At 39.3% G+C, this 15,310-nt stretch overlaps 1 protein-coding gene across 1 annotated transcript in view; it reads right to left on the minus strand.

The window, feature by feature from the left end:
* Positions 1 to 15,310, minus strand: part of LOC133511227 (extended synaptotagmin-2-like) — a 40,003-nt gene that overhangs the window by 1,796 nt on the left and 22,897 nt on the right. Inside the window, exons 10-22 of the mRNA XM_061839955.1 lie at positions 15,084 to 15,260; positions 14,874 to 14,956; positions 13,990 to 14,038; positions 13,703 to 13,792; positions 13,527 to 13,622; positions 8,651 to 8,725; positions 6,396 to 6,482; positions 6,156 to 6,308; positions 3,991 to 4,367; positions 1,724 to 1,822; positions 1,496 to 1,627; positions 1,108 to 1,213; positions 957 to 1,006 (exon numbers count right to left, since the gene is read on the minus strand). Of these exons, the coding sequence (XP_061695939.1) occupies positions 957 to 1,006; positions 1,108 to 1,213; positions 1,496 to 1,627; positions 1,724 to 1,822; positions 3,991 to 4,367; positions 6,156 to 6,308; positions 6,396 to 6,482; positions 8,651 to 8,725; positions 13,527 to 13,622; positions 13,703 to 13,792; positions 13,990 to 14,038; positions 14,874 to 14,956; positions 15,084 to 15,260 (1,574 nt within the window). The remainder of the gene's footprint in view (positions 1 to 956; positions 1,007 to 1,107; positions 1,214 to 1,495; positions 1,628 to 1,723; positions 1,823 to 3,990; positions 4,368 to 6,155; positions 6,309 to 6,395; positions 6,483 to 8,650; positions 8,726 to 13,526; positions 13,623 to 13,702; positions 13,793 to 13,989; positions 14,039 to 14,873; positions 14,957 to 15,083; positions 15,261 to 15,310) is intronic.

Consider the following 15,310-nt stretch of genomic DNA (forward strand, 5'->3'; position numbering starts at 1 on the left):
TCCAAGTCATTTTCTTGAAAGAAAAAAAAGTTATTTTTTTAAAGCTAAAGGAATGAGGATTGGGGGGAGGGGTTATATCATGCTTATGTTTTTTTTTTACAAAAAATATTTGTAAGCAATTTTCTTTCAAGAAATAGTTGTGGCTTGTCTTTTATTTAAAAAAAGACTTAACAAAAAGTCAAGGAAAAACTTTTATATTTAGGAAAAATGTCTTAAAAAGTTAAACATTTTATTACAAAGAGTTTTTAAATCATATATATACGTATATATACATATATATACGTATATATACATACATATATATACATATACACATATACGTATATATACATACATATATATACACACATACACATATACATATACATATATATATATACACACATATACATATACATATATATACATACATATATATACATACATATATATACAACACACATACATATATACACACACATACATATATATATATATATACACACATATATATATATACACCACACATATATATATATACACACACATACACATATATATATATATACACACATATATATATATATATATATATATATATATATATATATTTATTTTTTTTTCCCAAGAAATGGTCCGGGTTTTGTAAACAAATGTTGTGGGGGTTCAATCGGAATAAAGTTAGATTTTTAGAGAATATTTTAAAACAATACTCGTTAAAAAAAGTAATATTTTTTAGTAAAAAATTGTTTTTAAAAGTATGTTTTTGATAGCCATTTTCCGAAAAAACATTTTCAATTTTTTAAAAAAGTGATTTTTTTTTTTTTACATTAATTTTTTTTCATTTTTCAAGAAGCAAATGTATCTAAAAAAAAGTTTTTAAGAAAAAGGCGTTTTTCCGAAAAAAAAAGTCAAACAACATCTTAAACGTGCAGCTTCCACCTGTGAATTATTCAGTTCTATAAATGTTTCCTGACCATTGTGTCCAGCCCTTGGCAATGTCCTCATGGCTCAAATTCACCAGCACCTGTCGGACAAAAAAGCTTCTTGTAAGAACGGTCACATGATGTAGAACCGACACATACAATGCTGTACAGCTTTTTATTCTTTTCCGGAATAACAACACACCTTTCCCAGAAGCCCCTTGTGCTTCGACAGCAGCCCTCCACTGTTCTTGACGGCCACATCAAGTGTTCTCCTGTGGAGCTCCACCAGGGACACGCTGAACTCGAAGCTGACGGCAAAACACACAAAAAAAAAAAAAACCCTTGGAAATTCACTTTTCATTTCAATGCAGTCATTAAACTGCAACATTAAAAAAATATCTCCAAATATGAATTAAAATGATGTCATGGGTCCTATTTCTGAGGATACGATGACTAGCTGGTTATTGTCACACTCACTGCCTTGGGAATTTTTTTTTTTCTTTTTTTTAAGCCCTTTCTTCAAAGAAAAGGGAGAAAAAGAACCCTTCTGGACGCAATGTATCGGACTTCTGAACAAGCTTGTTACTTACGTCTGATTATAAACGGGGTTGAGTGTTTTCTTGAATGTGTGAGTTTTCCTCCTTCCCGACCGCCTCTTGTCAGGGAGCAAGTAGAGCCGGACATAAGGGTCCGACCCGTGGTCGCTGAACGAGATCAGGTTCCTGGTGACAACCAAGGCCGAGAAGAAGAGTTCAGGAGATGTATGTGTGCGTGCGTCTGTGTGTGTGTGTGTGCATGCGCATGTGTGTAAATGGTACCTGCAAGCATGCACCATCACCACCAGCTTGTTTCTCTGTGAGCTATGTCTCACCGTCAGCTGGATCTCCCCCAGGGGGAAGTAGTTGGGTCCAGAACCACTAAAACAAGCACACACGGACCAAAGATGTTAACTAGAGTTTTTTTTTTTTTTTTTAAATCACGTTAAGATCTGTATAAGGCAAATGTTTGGATAATTTAACAATAAGAGTAAAAACAAGGCCCACTGAATTTCCTTTTGAAAATAATTTAATAGCACTGATATTAGTGTTTGTTATCCATCAAAGGGTCACAAGCAAAAAAAAATTTCAAGCCAATATAGATTTTTTTTTTATTTTAATGCCAAAATACAGTAAATAAAATAAGTATTTGAACACCCGGCTATATTGCAGGTTCTCCCACTTAGAAATCATGGAGGGGTCTGAAATTTTCATCGTAGGTGCATGTCCACTGTGAGAGAGAGATAATCTAAAAAGAAAATTCCAGAAATCACAATGTATGATTTTTTAACGATTTATTTGCGTGATACAGCTGCAAATAAATATTTGAACACCTGTCTATCAGCTAGAATTCTGACCCTCAAAGACCTGTTAGTCCGCCTTTAAAAGTCCACCTCCACTCCATGTATTATACTGAATCAGATGCACCTGTGTGAGGTCATTAGCTGCATAAAGACACCTGTCCACCCCATACAATCAGTAAGACTCAAACTTGGAACATGGCCAAGACCAAAGAGCTGTCCAAAGACACCAGAGACGAAATTGTACAAGTCCAAACGGCTGCAAAGGGCTACGGAGAAATTGCCAAGCAGCTTGGTGAGAAAAGGTTCACCGTTGGAGCAATCATTAGAAAATGGAAGAAGCTAAACATGACTGTCAATCTCAATCGGAGTGGAGCCCCATGCAAGATATCACCTCGTCGGGTCTCAATGATCCTTAGAAAGGAATCAGCCTAAGACTACACGACAGGACTCGGTCAATGCCCTGAAAAGAGCTGGGACCACTGTTTCCAAGGTGGCTGTTGGTAATACACGAAGACGTCATGGTTTGAAATCATGCATGGCACGGAAGGTTCCCCTGCTTAAACCAGCCCATGTCAAGGCCCGTCTAAGGCCAGTCTTAAGTTTACCAATGACCATTTGGATGAACTGAGGAGTCATGAGATAAAGTTTTGTGGTCAGATTAGACCAAAATTGAACTATTTGGTCATAACTCCACTAATCGTGTTTGGAGGAGGACAAATGATGAGTTCCATCCCAAGAACACCATCCCTACTGTGACGCATGGGGTGGTAGCATCATGCTTTGATGGTGTTTTAATGCACATGGGACAGGACGAAACCACTGTATTAAGTAGAGGATGACCGTGGCCACGTGTTGTGAGATTTTGGGGAACAACCTCTTTCCTTTAGATTGAGGATTGAAGATGGGTCGTGGCTGGGTCTTTTAACATGACAATGACCCGAAGCACACAGCCAGGAAAACCAAGGAGTGGCTCCGTAAGAAGCATATCAAGGTTCTGGCATGGCCTAGCCAATCTCCAGACCTAAACCCAATAGAAAATCTTTGGAGGGAGCTGTTTCTCAACGACAGCTCAGAATCTAGAGAGATCTAGAGAAGATCTGAGTGGAGGAGATGGCCAAAATCCCTCCTGAAGTGTGAGTAGCGTAATTTCAAGAGTCTGTATGTGTCACACATAGAGAAATTGGCAGTAAAGTATCTTCTACCTTGTATCTTGAGCCCTTGTTTTCGTATATTTTTTTTCCAAAAGAACATTTTCTAAGAATATATAGTATTTTCCCCAAAAAGTACAAATAATTTGTTTTTCAAGCAAAATTTTTTCCAAGATTTTATCTATTCAAAAGAAGCCAGTTTAAAGACAAAAAAGTCATTTTTAAAGGTACAAAATTAAAATGTAGTATATTTTGTTTCACAAGAAAAAAAACTGTTTTTCAAGGGTAGAAAGACATTTAAGCTTTTTTTATTCAACGAAAACGTTTGACTTTTTTTATAGAAATTTTTTGTTTTTAGAATGTTTATTACGTGAATTTTGTCAAAGATAAAGCTTCAGCTGTGGTTGTTTTAAATGTCCTCTGTAAATAAAACTGAGTTGATTTGAGGTTAGGTTTCTTTTGTCACATTTGCATTTCCAGAATGAGGCTGTAACATAACCAAACGTGAATAGTTTCCGGAGGCACTCAAGGTATTCACATGGTTTCATGTTTTCAAAAAATGAGACAAAAATGTATGTTCGGGCAGTCCCGTACGTACTTTTGCATCTGCTGGAGTCTCTGCTGCAATTCTTGAGCGGCGTATGGGTTAGAGATGTCAGAGGCGATGCTGGGCGTGGCCTCCTTCCCTCCGTCCAGGAAGTGCTGGGACCCCAAGATGGCCACATGGGACGAACTGCGGCCCCTCTCGGCCAGGCTGCCCCCCTTCAACCGACCCTCCAGCTGATGCTCCTCCTCGGCCTCCCGACGGCGCCTCAGGGCGTCGTGAGCTGACACCGAGGACGAGCGCGGAATGTCCATGGCGAAGTCCGAGGACACGGACATGCGTGGCGTCGGGCTGGTGGAACTGGACTTGAGTTCGGACAAGGCCTGGTTCGGCTCAAAGCCGGAAGATGCATCTTTTTCTAGGCACAGTACCTGAAAGCGGGCAACGATATAAAAGATATAGGAATTAATTCCAGCTATGGCTTGTTACAGTCCACTCGCATTGGGCCCAAGAGGGTCTCACCAGATCCAGCAATTAAAGTTGTCTTGTGGAAAATTTGGAAGTTGACAAATATATATTGTGGTAGTATATGAGCCATGAGTGATGTTTTAAATAAATTGATGAACAGACTAAGCAGTGTAATAGGCGGAAGTTAATCTCCACACAAATTTCTCAAATTTCAACACCAAAACATTTTTCATAATTGATCCGTGAACAAATGGTGTTATGTTCCTGAAACTCTTGCCGTAATAGAGGAAATCAACAAGGTAGTTTACACTACAATTTGTATTAGCTTAAATTTTCATATATATAACTGTCAATAAGAGATTCTATTGAGAGATGTAAGTATTCTATTTGTCTACACGAGGTCACCATCCACAGAGTCTACAGACGCGCATAACTACAAAAAGGGCAATTTCCTGGCTATAAAGGAATAGGTACTGCATGTAGAAAGTGTAAAGTATCATAGGAAGTAGGGCTGGGAGATCCTGCTGGTTCCTAAAAGTCTTCGTGATGCTCTTTTTAAAGGGGAAAGTGCTTTGCATGAACAGTGTAACCAATAGGTCATGTATTATGTACCCTGTTTTGACAATGTGATGTAAAATCCTCTCTCATTTAAGTGTTTTGAGAAGATTTTTATCCACAATTACGAATTTTCAGGGGCGCTGCCATTTTCGTGAGTCCTACGTGCGCGGATGTGACGTGTACTGTGCCGCAACAAAGGCTCGATTACATGGGACACCATTTATGCCCAGCACTGATTTGCTGCCTCCGCCGCCTGGAAGCTCGGCTCACGGCCCGCCGCCAGAGCTCGCTCGTCAGACTCCACGGCATTCCCATCTGAAGAACAATAGAACAGCTCTGGGGGCCTTTGTTTAGGCAAGTATGCCCGCGCGTAGGCCTCCAAGTAGTCGGACTCCACGTCATTCTGCCTGAAGAACCTTCCAAATATTCAACATTTACAGCCACAGGTTCAAATCTGTATGGAAGTATTCCTCCCTCTTCCCGATCAACCGATACTGCTATTTCTTCATCAGATGAGGGTAAATCAGAGAAATCAGCGCTGGGCATAAATGGTGTCCCATGTAATCGAGCCTTTGGTGCGGCACGGTACACGTCACATCCGTGCACTTAAGTCATGTGACTCGCGAAAATGGTAGCAAGTAAGGTACAAGTCACTGGGCTACGTTGCTATTTGTAAATTTACAGTATTTCATGAAACTGACTAGATCTTAACTGTTCCAACAGCAGCATTAAATAAATCAGCAATGTATTGACTTTGCAATAAATGAACTGCAATATAGCGAAGGTTCATCGTACAGGATTTCTGGCTTCATTGACACAAAACATCGACTGCTTGAAAGAACCCAGCTGAAAAAGCAAAGAAGAGCACGGGAAGTTTAACATCAGGCAGTTCTTATGCAGGGTTATCACTCTATGAGTTTATAAATCACACTTGCTGTGGAAAATTTTATATTTGGCATAGCTAAGTGATTTTAATGTGCTTTTGTAAATTTTTAATTGTGAATTGCAAACGCTGGTTTAATAAGAATGCGCAAGAAATGAGAAGTGTGCTCAAGAGCAACAGCAGAAGGTGGAGGTTTGAAGCCAACTGCATGTATGTCTACCAAAGGAGGTGAGGTGAAAATTCTGCAGAATCCCTTGTGGAAGGGGGCGAGCTACATGTTTCGTTAAAATCAAGTCAGGGTCTTTGGTACCCGCAGAGCAATCTTCATCTTGAGAGTGCAGCTGGGTCCAGAGTTCCTGAGAGGAAACTGCTGGTTGAGTGTCATGTCTTCGGCCTCCAGCATGCGGCTCAGAGGCAGGGCCAGCGTTCCCAAGGTACAGTTGTCGTGTTTGGCATCTTTCACCTAAACACAACAACATAAGTGGAAGGAAGACAGCAGCGGCGAGAAAAGTGTCAGCTCCGTAACAGAAAGAAGGAAGCTTTTCCATACCTCAACCTCCAGCTCTTGACTCCTGGGGTTGTGGACCAAGAAGGAGAAAGCTTCTTCCCACACCGGCTCGTTGGTCTTGTAGCGCGTCTGCAGTACCATAAAAACAACACCAGCGTCAGTGGACCAATTACAAGTTCTGATTGAAACACTATTTGAAGTTAATTTCAAGATGGTTTGAGTTGATTTGAATTTACAATAGCGCCTTGATATAAAAGTCGAATTTGTTCTGTTACCACACGTTAATGAAACTATCTTTCCCCACGAATATGAATTTGTTCGAGCCACTCAAAAAAAAATAAAAATGGTTATAATGTGTTGTTTTAATAAAGGGCACTCCATAACATTGTACAGTCAGGACATAGTTAAAAAAAACATTTAAAGAATGAAACTGTTTTATCACACTTTATGCTTCAGTTCAATGGACATTTTGGTTGTTTCCAGTGTGTGCACTGTAGTGCAGTGTATAACACAATCATATGAATGTACAGGGAGATCCCAAAAGAATTTATTCTTCGCAGAGGATAAAGAGTATATACATGTGAATAGTATAATGATTGTGTTATTGTTATGTATGTCTACGTGTTGCTTAATTTAAGTTCGTCCTCATTTGTATTCACAAATCCTTTTCATTAGCCTGCCTACGGCGTTTTGCATTGTTTGTTAGCATAAAGCTATGCAGACCTAAAATTTTGTTTTTAATGCGCATGTATTTGTTTTACATTTAGTTTGATAGTCAACCTCAGCGGGGAGGAGAAATAAACAGCATTTAGCCTTTTTAAAACAATTGTTCACTATGCCAAATTGAGTTGTGCGCACAATACAGCGCTTGTGTCTCACATTTCTGCTTGTAAGTCAAAACAAAAGACTGATCTGTATCTTGAAAAGTCTCAAACCAAGTTGCTGGTATTTTAAGGCACCACTGTAGTTTGAAGCTAACATGAAGCATTTCAAATTTGAAATGTCCATCCTCACAAGGGTTGCAGGAGTGCTGGAGCCTCTCTGAGCATGTTTTTGATATGTGGGCGGAAACTAGAGCACCCGTAGAAAGCCAATGGAGCCACGGGGAGAACATGCAAATTCCACACAGGCGGGGCTGGGATGCTACACCGCACCATTAATTGAAAACATCATGAGGAGTTCAGAAATGAAGCAAAACAGGAACAAAGCAGCATTGAACATTACAAGGTCACCGGGTGTAAATTGTGAAACTTCCCCACTGAGAATACGTTGACTTTCTGTGAGCAATTATTGGGGAAAACCCACACTATCAAACCTTCTTGCTGAAAGAATTCACTTGTGTATATATATATATATATATATATATGTAATATATATAATATATACATATATATATAATAAATATTCCTTGATTGTATTGTACAAGCTCGTATATATAATGTGTGTATGTGTGTTACATACTGCATTAACTGTATATATTTCATATATTTTAAAATCCATATTCATCTATCAAAACTAATTTGGTAAACGTACTTTGAACTTTTATAAGAAAACTAGGGAACCGATCAATTTTTGGCACCTTCAAAACCAATCGTCAAGGGGTGGGGGTGGTGGGGGCCTTGGTTGCTTATCCTTTCAAAACCAATTGATAGTAGATTTTCAATTATTCCATAAAAATGCAATGCTATAACTTGGATTTTTTTTTTCCTTAGTACTAGTAGTGCTGCAATTATTAATCAGGCATTGCACTGGTAATTCGATTGGAATAACCAAAAAAGCTTCTTGGTTGGTCATAGAGGATTTATGAACGTGGAAGAGAATATTAGATATTCCACTTAATAATGACAATTTGATTTCCTCTTTTAGATAATTAATGTATTTTTCTTATATTCACATTGTGGATAAAGCATATTTATTGTTGATCTCTATTGTCTTTTTTGTGTGAAAGTATGACCTCCACGTCGATTCTTTACCTGAGACTGACCAGTTGTTAAAAAAAATCATAACTAACATAAGTCAAGTCTGAAAGTCATAAAATTCATAACTGGAGTCCACACCTCTGCTTTTATATCTCATTTGGAAGCGATCTGAAGTTGATTAAAAGTTAGTTTGGAGTTCAATGTATGTGTTAAAAGTTGATTTGTAGCTGGTGTGAAGACAATTTGAAGTCATATTGAAGCAACTTGAGATGTGCTCTTAAATCTTAAAACGCAGCCAAGATGATTTGGAGTTAGTCATGATGTGATTTTAAGTCAGTTTATGTGTATGTCATGCAAATAAAATAAGACTTTGCTCACCTTGCTCTCATGGGACTTGTGACCCACTCGGAGCTGGACAAACGGACTCGGATCACTGGTCACTTTTTTCCCGGCCTGCACAGCATAAACAAAAGAAGGTTAGAAAACTGGAAGCAATTACGATGGTAATGATGACAATGAGCACTTACATGCAAACTACACACCGATTGACAATTCAAATGGTTTTTATTATATAATAAAGGACAAAAGATGTTCTCAGTGAGGGTGCAAAACACAGCAGGCGAAAAGAACCCAGAGCAGAATCACCGGTAAGTCAGCAAAATGAACTTAACAGGTTATTTAAAACACAGACATGACACAATTTTTGTTTTAATCCACGAGTACACCAGTATTTTTAAAAACTCTTACTATAGGGGGGAAAAACAGTCATTCGTCTTGGTGCTATAACTATTAACCGACTTCAACCAAGCAGAAAAAAAAGAAGGTACTTAATAGCTGATGGTAAAAACTATTTTAGGTAACTATTTCAGATTGCCTTCCTGGAAAAGGCCCACCGCCTTCCAGATGGCAATAGTAATGGGGGTCTGCCAGAAACTAGGTAGACTTGGCTGAGATCAGCAAGATCAACCCTAATGATCTATCACAACGCTTCCTATCTTGTTTTTACTGACTAGTCAGAGATTGCAGAAATCAAAACATTCTAGAAAATGTGAGTCAATAGAACATTTTCATAAGAGAGCTGGCAATATGTAAATTCCTCCCCGCTACCTTGAACACTTTTCATTAAGTTACACCAAGGAGATGGAGCTAATTTTACTACTGAGTACACAAGCCGACACTGGGCACTGAAATGATGTTAAATGAAATGATGAAAAGTTAAATTCAAATCAACAGTTTCACGACTGTAAGAGACTCACTAAGCTGCACTAACAGTCATTTTTTCACAGAAGATAAAGGATACCTTACTGACTGTGAGGATTTTCACATTTTCTATCAACTTATATTGATGTATCATTTGTGTTCCTTTGCTTAAAGCGTTAACACCGCGACTATCAATGTGATATGTTAGCCTGTCTATGCGTTTTGCATTTCCTGTCAGCGTTAAGCTGCCGAAAGGACAAGTTGCGTAGCTGTTTTAAATGCATGGTATGTAATTCTCTTTGCTGCAAAGTAAGTCGAGTTCTTTGCCACCTCACATCACTTGCATTTGAATTTTTTTGCTGGCAAGTCTAAGCTAAAAATTAACACGATGGCTCATAGCTTCAATAACTCCTAAGTCAAGTCACTCTTATCTCAAGGCACCATTGTATCGCTACAATTCTCTTGTGCATTTGGAGACACTGTCCTTACTGCTTGCTCATTGGACAGACAATTTCAACAGCAATCAATAGAAATGTTGATGTTGGCCACAAAGCAGCTCGTAAGCAGTTCAAGAGATCAAAGTATGGAAGGACAACAAAATGACGATTTATGTTTTACAGTTGGACATAATTGGGGAATATTTCTTTAAGGAATCAAGTGCAACCTTCAGAGAGGAAGGAAGAAGTCAGATGAGAACAACTTTTTTTTTTTTTTTTTTTTTAAATTGACCACAGAATGACATAAGATGAAAAGAATTCATTCAAACGACAAACTAAGTGAACTGTTTTTTTTTTAGTTTTAGTGTTTTAACATAGACAAATGAGTCTGGAAGTTTATCTTAATTTGGTGTAGGATGTAATTTAATACAAGCCAAAAATATAATGCATTATGTAAGAATATATCCATCCATTTTCTTTGCCGCTTATCCTCACAAGGGTCACAGGGATCGCTGGAGCCTATCCCATCTGTCAATGGGCAGGAGGCAGGGTACATCCTGTACTAGTTGCCAGCCAATCGGAGGGCACATGGAGACAAACAGCCGCACTCACAATCACACCGATGGGGCAATTTAGAGTGTTCAATTAATGTTGAATGTTTTTGGGTTGTGTGGGGAAACCCAAGCAGGCACAGGGAGAACATGCAAACTCCACACAGACCTCAGAACTATGAGGCCAACGCTTTCCAGCTGATCCACCATGCCACCCTTATGTATGAATGTATTTGATCCAATTCATTGGAACAGAATTATTTTCATAAAATTATAAGGTGATGTAGATTCCAAAAAATGTTATACGATCTATACATGACATGTTTATAAATAGGAGGTGTGACCATAAACAAACAAAACGGTAACCTCATTATAGTCAACCTGAATTTATGGAGCCTTGTGGATATTGTCTGCTCAAAATTCCGCTTATCATATTTCTGTAACTGGTACAAATCTGTTAGTATGTGTACATAATGGAAAATAACTTAGATTTAGTTTTGCTGAATTATGTCCATTCGTTTATTAAAATCCAAGCCAAGTGTTATTTATTGTCAAACTTTTGCATTTGATTAAAAGGAAGATGGTTCATAACAAAGCCTCAAATTATGGAAATTGTTTTAAACGAGTGCAACTTCTCTTAAATTTATCACGGGTGGAAATGAAGGCAGAATTGGTTATGGGCAACGCATGCAGTTGGAAGTCGGGCATTTGCGCCCGCGACTCACAAACAAGCTGCGGTAGAGCGAGGCCGTATTCTCGCAGAACACCAAACCGGCGTCGCGCCGCTCAGCAAGATGCCCGCTGCTCACGTTGCCCTCAAACACGTTCTGCGCGTGCCACCGGAAAAAGGAAAAGGGGTTAAGAGAAGCAGAGGAAAGAGGAAGAAGATGTTGTAGCGATGTGCATTCAGGAAGAAAAGGACTTAAAAGTGCACTATTTGAAAACAAAGTCAAGATGATTCCAGATGATATAGAGAGGGCAACATTGGCCCTGGCTCAAGTTTCCCGTAAAGAGTGAAGAGAAAATAAAGACATTTTAAATCCTTTGTCTATACAAAGTTAGAATGATTTTATACTGCATGAAACTATATCAATTCAGATGTTTTAGGAGTTACTTAGACCATGCTGGTGACAAATTAAAACACTTTTTAAACTCAAAAGCTTTCAATTTGACACATTTACTTAACAATTTCATGCATCAGTTTAACCAAGATGTGCCCATGATCTCCAAAACCCTATGCAATAACCAGTTTCAACAATTTCTAATGGAGATCCACACTGAATACGGAGATGTTGTGTATTACATTGATATAAAATGGCGGTCTGCACTCCAGCGCTTCTATTCTCTTAGAAACTGGAAAATTTATTGCAAAAAAAGGGGACAACCGATGCCAAAACTACCCAATGCTGTTTGGCTGGCTTATTTTGGATTTTTAGTTATCCCCCAACATCTGAACGCCCTGAACACAAGCCTGCAGGGGGCAAAATGCAGTGGCGTTAGGACCAGGCAGCTGATTTTTCCAAAGCACCTGTCACAAATACAGCCTAATAGCACACATTTCAGATCAGCCTGATAGTCGGCTGACGTACTGTGTCACCGTTTGGTACACGAGCTGCACGGAGGCAGACGGAGCAATACTTCAGAGGACCACCAAAGCAGCACAGAAGATCACTGGCTGCCCTCCCCCTACGTGGCAGACATTTACTCCTCACGGTGCCTCAGCATAGTACAAATTATTATTAAGGACACTACACATCCCAGTATTTCAGCTGGTTGAGCTCCTGCCATCTGAAAGGTGGTACAGATGCACAGAAGCAAGGACTAATAGATTGAGGAATAGTTTTTTTTCCCCCGAGAGCCATCACCACCTTTAACTCTCCTTTTTCCTCTAGCCACGCTATTACTTTGAAGGCACACTGATTTTAAAATCTTGTACAATACATTTTATTTAATTTTCTACAAAGAATAATGACCAGTTTTCCAGAGCATAATATCAGTGCGTAAATGAGGAGATATGCAACAAATGTCTCATCTCTGGCTGAGGAGTTTCAGCAGCGTTTCCATAATTTTGCAGCTATTGACAAATGAGATCACGCTTTTTTGCTCTCCTTTTTCCACGGACCCTGATGATGTTTCAGACCACCGGGAGCTGGAGGTCACTGAGCTGCACCGTGACGCTGAGGGTCGCAGCTGGCAACAACAACTCCTTCTTGTCAACTTTTAACACCAGCTGGATAAAGACAGGTTCCATCAGATCCGAACATTTGTTGCCAAGAGAATGTTGAGGTTGTTTGACTCAACTCAGTTAAGAATATTAATGTGAGGACAAGACTAAGAGACTCACCTGTGTCGCATCTTGCACAATAAAATAAATACATAAATGGAACCAGACCTGCCCAATTTATTGCAGTTAAGATCCCAGCATCACCCTTCACATTAATGCAGTAGTATTTTTTTTATTCTGGTGAATAAGTGAATAAAAGTTCTATTATTTCAGTGATTTGCTTTTTTTGAAAATATCAAAAACAAAGTTGGAAGTTTGTACTGTGTGAAATTTAATCAAACATTTTTTTGCATGTATTTTATATTTGGTTTCTTCATGTATCCAGGTAAGGCAGTTAACAAATTTTAATTTGCAGTGTCGACACAGTTGTATCTAATAAACAGTCCAAAGTGATATATATTTACGTTAATTTTCAATGGTAATAGTTCAAAGAATGTCACACCGAACGGTCGGTCCCCATCCATTGTCACTACACTAAATGTGGCCCACTGTGCGAAAAGTTTTGACACCCCTGGTTTAAACCCGATGAGTAAAGTGTAAAAAAGTTTAAAATATTATGGTTTCAATAAATACACTTCATTTTTTGTCTTTCGTAAGCATCTAATAATAGATGGAGAAAGGGTTATGCTCGCACGTTTCTTATTAAAAACAACAAACCATTTACATGTGAAATTTTCTGTGTGAAACTTTGTGTATATTTTCAAATATCAGAATTTTACAGTTCTAAAATCTAATAACCATACATAATGATTTCTCTCATTTATACTATGTCGATGACTCACCGGCAAGTTTCTCGCAGAGTCCAAGAAAGCGACCAGCAGCGCGGACGAGAGGCCGTCATTGGCTTTGCCGCGGTCAGCGCGGATGCTGGACAGAGCCTGACAAGCAGGGAGAAAAGAAGGGAAGTCACAACACAACACAAGGGGAAGGAAATACTGTAGGGCTCCTGATTCCTGACCTGGTCCAGCTTGTCGGGCGAGGACAGCAGGGACAACCACTCCAGCTTCAAATGCAACTTCCCCGAAGCCACACCATCCAGACTAAACCACTGGACACACAAGATACCATCATCAGTAATTCTAATCATTCTTCAACATTGAAGCTAGTTTTCTTAGCTCATCTATGGTGTTTTTCATTGTGTGTTACCATCAAGCTAGCAGAGGGACGTTGGAAGTGTTAATAACATGAGTTGTATTGCATCTGAGTACTTAGACTTCATCCCCCTACCCTCAAACACACACATACCTCGTCCACCTTCTGCTCCTTGGCCAACTCGCCCAAGTCGATAGTCACGCTGGAATGACACACACACACACACACACACACACACACACACACACAATTTCCTCACTACACATTACAATTGTGGCACTTGTGTTAATGCTGACACTGATGACGTGTTGGTTATGCATTGTGTTGAAGTGGTGATCATATTGTGCTTTGCTGCTGTTGTGTTAATATCGCAGTGATGTTGAGATGTGTTGACATTGTGTTGATCTGCTGATGTTGTGTGAAATTCAATTTTACACCAATGTTCTGTTGATCTTCTGTTCTGTTGCATTGGTGAAACGTTGGTATTGTGTTGATGTATTGGTCGTATTGATGTGTCATGATGTCGTGTTGGAAACTTGTTCACATTGCATTAATGTTGGATTGATGATGTGTATCGATAATGTGTTGACATTTTGACACTTATGGTGAGTTGGTGTTGATATTGAATTGTTTTTATGTTGACAGTGTGTCACAACGTTGTTTCGATCGTGTGTGTGTTGGTATTGTGTTGCATTGATGTTGCACTGATCTAGTGATATGTTGAGTTGGTGATGTTGATAATATCTTGCAGTTGTGTTGTGTTAATGTTGTGTTGAGGATGCACTGAATCTATATTGCGTTACCATTGTTTTGATGTTGTGTTGACTGTGTCAAGTTGATGTTCTGTGGCTATTGCACTGATATTGCACTGACTGTTGATGTTGACTATTGCTGCATTGATTAAATGTTGATATAACAACATTTGTGTCAGTGATGTGTTAACATTGGAATGTTTTTATTGTGATGTTGTATTAGTGCAGATGTGTTGATAATACACAGATGCCTTTTATAATGCTTCTTTTGTTATGTAGCGTCACCTTCCCAGCACATCGTCTTTGTCTGTGTCTTCGTCATACAACTGGACCTCCAGATTCTGTCCGGTGGGGTCCATGACTTCAGCCTGCAACACACAACAGTCACCACAGCATAATCCAAATGCTAGGGTCTTGCCATTTTATGCAGTATTTGACTGCTTCCTTATGGTATGACCACACACTAACAATAGCGCAAATGTGAATTTTTCTTACCTCATACACGGCGTTCCACTTGGGGTTGACTGTCTCGTGGATGACTTTGCTCTGGAAGAGCTGGTTGCCCACCCGGATAACTCCATAGGGGTCTGACTTGCCCTTGATGAGACCACCCAAGAACTTGTCCTTGCCCAAAAGGTCCTGGGCCTCAATGAAATGGATCCGCAGGATGCCCTGATGGCCGCAGGGTTAGTGTGTGAGGCCAAAAGAAGTCAGCATGGGCG

Source organism: Syngnathoides biaculeatus, chromosome 13, assembly GCF_019802595.1.
Source record: "Syngnathoides biaculeatus isolate LvHL_M chromosome 13, ASM1980259v1, whole genome shotgun sequence".
Lineage (NCBI taxonomy): Eukaryota > Metazoa > Chordata > Actinopteri > Syngnathiformes > Syngnathidae > Syngnathoides > Syngnathoides biaculeatus.